This window comes from Bos grunniens, chromosome 19 (assembly GCF_055505025.1).
Source record: "Bos grunniens cultivar Pamir isolate PY7600 chromosome 19, Bosgru_T2T1.0, whole genome shotgun sequence".
Taxonomy (NCBI): Eukaryota; Metazoa; Chordata; class Mammalia; order Artiodactyla; family Bovidae; genus Bos; species Bos grunniens.
This window is the reverse complement of record NC_141183.1, coordinates 39,282,251-39,291,841: the sequence shown is the minus strand read 5'-3', so window position 1 is coordinate 39,291,841 and position 9,591 is coordinate 39,282,251. Positions and strand designations below refer to the sequence as shown.

At 46.1% G+C, this 9,591-nt stretch overlaps 2 protein-coding genes across 2 annotated transcripts; one reads left to right on the top strand and one right to left on the bottom strand.

The window, feature by feature from the left end:
- Positions 1-3,666: 3,666 nt before the first annotated feature.
- OR1R1 (olfactory receptor family 1 subfamily R member 1) lies at positions 3,667-4,659 on the top strand. The gene has a single exon (XM_086359652.1). The coding sequence runs from the start codon at positions 3,682-3,684 to the stop codon at positions 4,657-4,659; it is 978 nt and encodes a 325-aa protein (XP_086215778.1). The 5' UTR covers positions 3,667-3,681.
- A 2,800-nt stretch (positions 4,660-7,459) lies between these two features.
- LOC147352293 (olfactory receptor-like protein DTMT) lies at positions 7,460-8,553 on the bottom strand. Its single transcript, XM_086359651.1, has one exon. The coding sequence runs from the start codon at positions 8,437-8,439 to the stop codon at positions 7,489-7,491; it is 951 nt and encodes a 316-aa protein (XP_086215777.1). The 5' UTR covers positions 8,440-8,553; the 3' UTR covers positions 7,460-7,488.
- Positions 8,554-9,591: the final 1,038 nt, after the last annotated feature.

Sequence of the window (9,591 nt, the reverse complement as noted above, 5' to 3'; positions counted from 1 at the left end):
TGGGTTAAAACAGGAGTTGCAGAGAAAGCTATTTGGGACGCCATCCAAAGAAGAATCTGGGTTGACCAGCAAGAGACCAGGGTCAAGGAATTAGATAGACACTCCCCAAACTGAGAGACCTAGGGCCCACCGACCATTCCCCACTCTGTTAAGGCAGATGGAGACCTGAGACAAGAGAAAGGAAGGAAGAAGCTGTTGGTTTTGTGTGCAGATTCCTGCACGGGTCTCAGTGTGCCCAGGAAGATCCATGGAGGTCTCTTTGCTTCTCTGGCATTGGTGGGAGTTGGAGGAGGTATGTATCTGGGTCTGACTCTTCAGGTGTATGTGGCATGTACATCTATGGATGGGTCCGTGTGTGCATCTGTGTGGGTCTGTCCTACCTGTAAACACATGTATGTGAGTGTTCACATGTCCTAGTGGGGGTGAGTGTGTCTCTGGCATGTCTGTGTGTCTGGGTTTATCAGACTCACATCCCCTTGTGCTTCTGTGTCTTGGTGCATCTGAGTATTTCCTACAAAGGTGACCTTTTCCATATAAGATTTAGGGCTGCAAGCTACCTGGGAGCTGGCATTCCCATTCTTAGATCTTCACTATCTCTGCCTCTCTTGATGAACACTTGTCTGTCCTACTCAAATGCCACCTCCTCACTGTAGCCTTCCCTGGCTGCCGGGACAGTTCAAACAAGTTCTCTGAGGGCAGATATTTAGTTGTCTGTTCCTATTAGGCATAGCAGACAACTAAACATCTGTCCTCAGAGAACTTGTCATCTAGTGGGAAGACGAGCATCACAGCAGCAAAAGTCACTGTAATAGCAGCAAATGAGGGCCGTGTTCCAAATGAGGGTTACAAGAGATGGAGGAGAGAGAAATTCATGTGGGCTGAAGAAGTCAAGAAAGGAGGTGGGAGCTGAGAGAGGAGCACTGGCATATACACACCAGCACGTGTGAAATAGACAGCTAATGGGAAGCTTCCCTATAGCACAGGGAGCTCAGCTTGGTGCTCTGTGATGACCTCGGGGGGTGGGATGGGGGTGGTGGGAGGCAGGCCCAAGAGGGAGGAGATATATGTATACACATAGCTGATTCACATTGTTGTACAGCAGAAATTAAAACATTGTAAAGCAATTATACTTCAAAAAGAAATAAATACATATTTTAAAAAAAAAAAGGAAGGAAGCAGGGCTTCCTGGAGGAGGTGAACCTGGGGCTGGGTATTGGGGTGGGGTAGGAAGAGCGCAGCAGGTAGGGAGCCATGGCAGGAAAGGCATGCGAGAAAGGTGTAAGCCAGAGACAGCGACAAGGGCTTCCCTGGTGGTGCAGTGGTAAAGAATCTGCCTGCCCATGCAGGAGCCACAGGTTCGATCCCTAATTTGGGAAGATCCCACATGCTGTGGGGCAACTAACCCCTGGGCCACAACTACTGAGCCTGTGCTCCATGACAAGAGAAGCCACCACAATGAGAAGCCCGTGCACCGCCACAACCAGAGAAAAATCCATGCAGCTACAAAGACCCAGCACAGCCAAAAGTAAATAAATAATTTTTTTTAATGATGGAAGTGGCAAATATATTTGTTTAAAAAAAAAAGAGAGAGAGAGAGAGACAGTGACAAGACCATCCTGGCTGGGGTTGGGAAAGGGAATAATGTGGAAGCAGCCAGAGCTGAGGTTGGAGAGGAATCCTGGGAGCCCATCTGGAAGGCTTTGGGTGCCAGGCTGAGTGGTTCACACCATATCCAGTGGGCAATGGGGAGACTGGCAGGGCAGCAGAGCTGGGTGGAAACAGCATGCCCAGGAATTCCTGGGGCCCTTATAGGTCTGGCTTTCTCTCTCTTTCTCTCTCTCTAAGGCTGCTGTTCCAGCCCACAGGAAACACGCTGAAGTCTCTGGGCAGAGATGGGTAACGGTGTATCTGTCCCTAAGACCAGTGACCTCTGGCCAGGAAGGGGACCAGCCCACAGACTCTGCAGACAGCCCTGAGACCTGGCACACTGCCCTCCAGGTGACAAACCCAATGCTCCCCTGCTGCCTTCTCACCGTGGGTTCTATTTTCCTCCCCACCCGACTCCACTCTGCCTTCCAGGGAAGAAGCCACATGTTCACTCTTCCCCTTACCTGAAATTCTCTTCCTATTCCCAAGTCTCTGTCTGATGATCTCCTACTCACTCTCCCAACCCCAGTTCAACCCTTCACTTTGGAATCTTCCTTGAATCAGCCAAGCAGAGGAAATCATTCCTATTTTGTTCATAGTTAGTACTGCTTCTTACACGATGCATGGCTGGAGGTCAAGGACAAAGACTGACCTACCTTCATAGTCCGAGAGACCAACACAGCACCTGACCCAAAGCAAGCACTTGATAAACTCACGTGAGGTGGGCTGTTGAACTGTTGAGTGCCACACAGCCCAACTCCAGCTAGAGCACTGTGTCCAAAAACACTGACGATGTAGAGGGTAACCAGAACGGAAAAAGACCTGGAAACGGAGTCCTATAAGGAAGGATCCACGGCACCAGGGTGTTTGGACTGGAGAAAAGAAGACTCAGTGGACCTCGAACAGATTTCTTCGAACACGATGTGAAAAGAGGCAGAGAAAGCAGATTTGGTGTGTGGCCCCCAGCGGCCAAAACTGGGGCCACTTGTGGAAGTTACAGGGAAGCAGGTTTCAGATGAGATTAAGAAAAAACATACTTAAATAACTAAAGCTTCCCTGAGCTGCCAAATAATATGTGGTGAATTCATGAAAGGCAAACATAGTAAGGTGTCTTGTGAGAAAATTTCAACTGGTATTCAGATGGACTGGGTCTCAATTCTGCCCCTAACTACTGGTTTTACTAAGCTAATGATGAGGATGTCATTGAAGATATAGATGCATAGATTGTTGTTGTTGTTGTGTTGTTGTTTAGTCACTGATTCATGTCCGACCCTTTTGTGACCCCATGGACTATATGTAGTCCTCCAGGCCCCTCTGTCCAAGGGATTTCCCAGGCAAGAATACTAGAGTGGATTGCCAATTTCCTTCTCCAAGGGATCTTCCTGACCCAGGGACAGAATCCACATCTTCTGCATTGGCAGGCGGGTTCTTTACCACTGAGCCACCTGGGAAGCCTGGATAGACAGATGGTAGATAGATAGATACTTGATAGATGATAGATGACAGTCTTTAATGCCTATTATGTGCTGGGCACTGTGCCAAGTATTTTAGATTTATTACCCACCCTATCCTCACAACTGTGGAGAAGGGAATGGCAACCCACTTCAGTATTCTTGCCTGGAAAATTCCTTGGACAGAGGAGCCTGGTGGGCTACAGTCCATGGGGCTGACAAAAAGTGGGACACGACTGAGTGATTAAGTACATCCTCACAACTGTAGGAGTAGCAACTAATATTTTTCTCACTTAAAGAAGAAGAAACTGAGGCTCAGAGAGCCCTAAATGATAGATCCAGGACTCAAAATCAGGTCAGATCTACTCCAAATCTTGAGACCCCCCAGTGCCCAGAACACCCCTCTGAGACTAAATTTCTAGGATTATCGGATGAGCAGTGTGGTCCCTACACCATTTTAGCAAGCAGAAGTTTTAAAAAATATTCATATTTTAAAACATGCAGAAATCTACCTAGGGGTGCCAGAATTTACGTTGGGCTGTCTCCTTTCTCCTCTCAGCGCCCCCACCGTGGCGGCCACTCCATGGCTCTAGCCAACCTCACCTCCCGCCCAGAGTTCCTCCTCCTCGGCCTGATGGACGGCACAGACATCCACCCGCTGTTGTTCCTCCTCTTCCTTGGCGTCTACCTGGTCAATGCCCTGGGCAACCTGAGCATGGTGGTGCTGGTGAGGTCCGACGGGGCCCTCCGCTCCCCCATGTATTACTTCTTGGGTCACCTGAGCCTCGTGGATGTCTGCTTCACCACCGTCACGGTCCCCAGGCTGCTGGCCGGCCTGCTCCACCCGGGCCAGGCCGTGTCCTTCCGGGGCTGCTTTGCCCAGATGTACTTCTTCGTGGCTCTGGGCATCACCGAGAGCTACCTGCTGGCGGCCATGTCCTACGACCGCGCGGCGGCCGTGTGCCGGCCCCTGCACTACGCGGCGGTCATGACCCCCGGGCGGTGCATGGCGCTGGTGGGGGCGTCCTGGGCCGTGGCGCACCTGCACTCGCTGCTGCACACGCTGCTCATCTCCAAGCTCTCCTACCCGCGCGCCACCCCAGTGCGCCACTTCTTCTGCGACATGACAGTGATGCTGAGCTTGGCCACCTCGGACACGTCGGCCGCGGAGACGGCCATCTTCTCCGAGGGCCTGGCCGTGGTGCTGACCCCGCTGCTCCTGGTGGCCCTGTCCTACGCGCGCATCCTCGTCGCGGTGCTGGGGGTGCGGTCGGCAGGGGGCCGGCGCCGCGCCTTCTCCACCTGCGGGGCCCACCTGGTGGCGGTGTCGCTCTTCTTCGGCTCCATCCTCTCCGTCTACTTCCGGCCGTCGTCTGCCTACTCGGCCCGCTACGACCGCCTGGCCAGCGTGGTCTATGCGGTGGTTACCCCGACCCTGAACCCTTTCATCTACAGCCTGCGCAACAAAGAAGTCAAGGGCGCCCTAAAAAGGGGGCTCCGATGGAGGGCTGCACCCCCAAGAGGTGTGAGGGCAGGTCTGGACTCACTGGCATCTCAATAATAATGATTACAGAACTCCACTCTCCCATCCCCCTCCTTTTTATAGCTTTCCAAAATCCGAGCAACTTTTAATCCCGCAATGTCTTATTTCTTGTTAAATTAAAAATTAGATCTGAAGCCAGTGGGGCAAGATGTTTATTCAAGGGGATGGGGATAGAGCAATAAGCCAAATTCATTTCTGTATTGCCTGAATGTCTAAAATAGAGTCTACTTCTAAATTTTGGGGAAATGGAAGGGGAACAAGCAGCGGAGGAGGAAATGAATCTTGTGGAGAGGGCAGGGGGCGGGGGAGAGTGACCAGCAGCAACCCTGTGGGTGGAGAAGAAATCAGAGAAACAGAGAAGGTTTAAGGTTTTTTAAGTGGTTTTTTAAAGATGCCTTGCAATGTAGTCCACATCCCTACAGACTCCTTTTCTAGAAACTTTGGGAAAGAACTAGTTATTTAAAGAGATAAATATTCTGAGGGGCTTCCCTTGTGGCTCAGCTGGTAAAGAATCCGCCTGCAATGTGGGAGACCTGGGTTGGAGACCTGGGTTCGATCCCTGGGTTGGGAAGATCCCCTGGAGAAGGGAAAGGCTACCCACTCCAGTATTCTGGCCTGGAGAATCCCATGGACTGTAAGTCCTTGGGGTCGCAGAGTCGGACACAACTGAGTGACTGAACAATAACAACAAATATTCTGAAGGCAAAATACTCAGCATTGAGAATATAAAAAAGAAATGACCACTCTTGTTTAATTTTGGAAGGAGTTTACTTGAGAAAAATTCCTTGGAGGTGGTTTGACAGTTTCTATCCAATTAAAAATGCTCATATCCTCTGACTGAGTATACCCATTTCTGAAAATATGTCCACAGAAACACAGCATAAGTCCACAAAAAGCATGTGAACCAGTAAATAAAATTGAAGCATTATTCAAAATAATAAAAAACTGAAAACAACCCAAATGTCCACCAAGAATAGATTATTTAAATAAATTATGATAAATAACATCAATTTAACAAAACATTACATAGCTTCTAGAAGAGTTACATGTCCTTACGTGAAATGATGAATTCAGAACATATTTTAAGTGATAATGAGAAAATGGCAACTACAATTTAGTCCTATTTATTTATAATATATACAGTTAGTCTGTGCATGGAAAATAACTGGAAAAGTATGCCCCAGCTTTTAACTGCCATCATGGAGGGGGTGAAGAGCAATGGAGGACCCACATATTCCACTTTATTACTTATCTCTTTGTTGTTTGGCTATTTCGTGGTAAGAATGTATTATTTTCAAAATCAATAAAATTTTTTAAGAAGAAATGAAGTAAAAGTTGGCACTATTAGGAAGACTTTTTTAAAGGTGAGATCTTTTAAGACATGAATTCTTTTCAAGAAACACATCAATGCATGCAAATCAAATCAATAGATATATATTCTCTATATCTAGCAGATTCAAGGCACTGAGTTAGGCACCAGACACTCGTAATATACTTGGTAAGAAAAGAAGTAAACAAAGAAAGCACCAGATAATTTCAGCATAATATTCCAAAGGAAAAAATCTACCTCAGAGTCATAAATAGACTTTAGTCCTTCTGTCTCTATTTGTGTTACCTTGGGCAATAAGTGAGCCACCACTTTAATGTCTATAAATTAAACAATTCATAACAGAACTCTGTGGTTCAATCCATATTATTTTAATTCAAAAGACGAATTCTCATCTAAAACATAGATACTACCTTGGACTTCCCTGACAATCCAATGGTTAAGACTTCACCTTCCAATGCAGGGAGTATGGGTTCAATGCCTAGTCAGGGAGCTAACATCCCACATGACTCATGGCCAGGAAAAAAAAAAAAAACATATAAAAAAGAAGCAACATTGAAACAAATTCAATTAAGACTCTAAAATTTTTTAATTAAAAATAAAATAAAAAATATAGATAGTACCAAAAGAAGTAGGGCTTCCCAGGTGGCGCTAGTGGTAAAGAACCTGCCTGCCAATGCAGGAGACTTGAGAGACTCAGGTTTGGTCCCTGGGTTGGGAAGATCCCCTGGAGAAGGGCATGGTTGCAAGATCCACTTCAGTATTTTTGTCCCAAGAATCCTTTGGACAGAGAAGCCTAGAGGGTTACAGTCCCTGGCGTTGCAAAGTGTAGGACACAACTGAAGCGACTTAGCACAGCACACGTCAGAAGTAATTAACTTGCCATTAACTGACAAATGATTGGTACAGTTAAAGGAAACAGAGATAATTTTAGAATGTGGTCATTAAATGGATGAATCAATCAACACCTGAAAATAAAATTAAAAACTGAATAGATTAGCAAGGGGGGAAATGATGCTCCTGGAGAATAAAGTTACAAGAGTAATACATAATAAATTGGAAGATGTTCTTCATGGAGTAGACATGATTGGCAGAAGTAAAAGTACAGAAATGTTTGAGAAATTTGGATTTGTTTCTTAGAGAATTAGGAACTACTATACTGGACAGAGGAGTCTGATGGGCTACAGTCCACAGGCTTGCAAAGAGTCAGACACAGCTTAACAACTAAACAACAACAATATATTCCTTGAGTGCAATAAACACCAAAATACAGTGGTATTTATTCAAAATTGAATAATAGTCATTGAGTGTCCACTACACATCACGATGCATCACAATCAAGATTCAGTGACAAACCCAAGAGGCACAATGTAACCTGCCTGTAATGGCATTTGGGGGAAACTCTTCTTGTGGGTGCTATGGACGCTGTACCAGCAGCACCAAGCTTGGGTGCTACCTAGGCTGTTTACTACTAAACAGTATTACACCTACTGTTTGAAAACATCCTTTAATCTTTAAAGTCACTGGTTGAAAAAAAAGCTAATTGTCCATTTTGAAAAGACTCTTCTCAGGGCTCCCTTTATGTCTTGATTCCTCAGGCTGTAGATGAAGGGGTTCAGCATGGGGGTCACCACAGTGTACATCACAGCCATGACAGTCTCTTTAACAGTAGAATTGTTAGATGAAGGGCAAAGGTAGAGGCCAATGATTGTCCCATAGAAGAGAGATACCACGGAGAGGTGGGAGCCACAGGTGGAGAAAGCTTTGTGGATAACCCTGGCAGAGCGGACCTTGAGGATGGAGGACACGATTCGTGCATAGGATGAAAATATCAACAGGAATGGAACAATAATGACAAGCCCTCCCAAGATAAAAATCACCATTTCATTTATCTGAATGTCAGAGCAGGCCAACTTTAGCAGAGCTGACATGTCACAGAAGAAGTGGGGGATCACGTTATCAGCACAGAAAGACAGCCGAGCCATGAGCACGGTGTGCAACAAAGAAACGCAGATGGTCAGCACCCAGGACAGCACCAGCAGGGAGAGACAGAGCCTGGGGCTCATGATGGCGGTGTAGTGCAGGGGGAAGCAGATGGCCACGTAGCGGTCATAGGCCATGGCCACAAGGAGGAAGCTCTCCAGGTCTGCAAAAAGCAGGAAGAAGTACATTTGTGTCAGGCAGCCAGCATAAGAGATGGACGGGATGTGGCTCTGCATGTCCTGTAACAATTTGGGCATTGTGACAGAGGAGAAGCAGAGGTCAGAGAAGGACAGGTTACTGAGAAACAAATACATGGGTGTGTGGAGGTGGGGGTCCAGGCAAATGAGGACGAGGATGAGAAGGTTCCCCAGGACGGTGGTAACATACATGGCCAGGAACAGAGTGTAGAACAGGTCTTGCTGATCAGGTCTAATGGGCAGGCCCAGGAGGAGGAAATCTGAGACGACTGTTTGGTTTCCCATTTTCATGCTGCTTTTGGTTTACCTTTTGAAAATTAAGAACAATCTGTATGAAAGTATAAGCCTAAATATATATATATTTGTTGCAGAACTTTCAAAACTATTTTCATTAAATGCCCATAAGTCATAGCAGTTGTTTACTACTTTATTTGAAATCTCCCAAGTATGTAAATAAATATTTATGTAAAGGAAACAACAAACACATATGAAATTATGGGTCAAATTCAATCAAATTTCAAAATTCTCTATGAATGTTCCATAACAGAACCGTGGATGGGGTCAGAGCAACATGATCTGAAAGTAGACAGGAAGTAGAATAAGTCTGTATGCCTCTCACTTAGGGATACAAACAGTATAATGTCAACCAGAAAATTAGTCACCATCTTCACCACTCAGGAATGATGCTGATGGTGAGTAAGATGATGGCGCTTGTGGTAGTGATGACGATGGTGATGGTGATGATGATGACTGATGACAGTGGTAAGAAGAGCATGAAAACATTTGTCAGTGCTTGCTCTTGCTAAACACTGGGATCAAAGCATAATATGTACTGACTCATTTACTCTTCACAGCAACCCTATGAGATAGGTACTGTGTGTGTGTGTGTGTGTGTGTGTGTGTGTTAGTAGCTCAGTCGTGTCCAACTCTTTGCGACTCCATGGACGGTAGCCCACCAGGCTCCTCTGTCCATGTAATTCTCCAGGCAAGAATACTGTAGTGGTTTGCCATTTCCTTCTCCAGGGAATCTTCCTGACCCAGGGTTCAAACCTGAGTCTCCTGCATTGAAAGCAGATTCTTTACCATCTGAGCTACCAAGGAAGCCCCTGAGTTGGGTACTACTATTTTCATTTTTTAGATAGAAAATAAATAACTTGCCGAAGGTCACATACCTATTAAGCAACAGATATGGGACTTAAATCCAACAGTCTAACTTCAGAGCTTAACTTTTAGCCAGGAGGGTTTCCAGAACTGGTTACACATTGCAGATGAATATATATTATTGAGAAAAAGTCTTACGGAAGAGAGCACAGGAAGAATGAGTTCTGAGAGTAAATTATTCTGCGAGAGGGAGTGGGAAATGTGTGGGGTTTTGTTGTAGTTGTATTTTGGCAGTGCTTGGTAGCTTGTGGGATCTTAGTTCCCTGACCAGGAATCAAACCC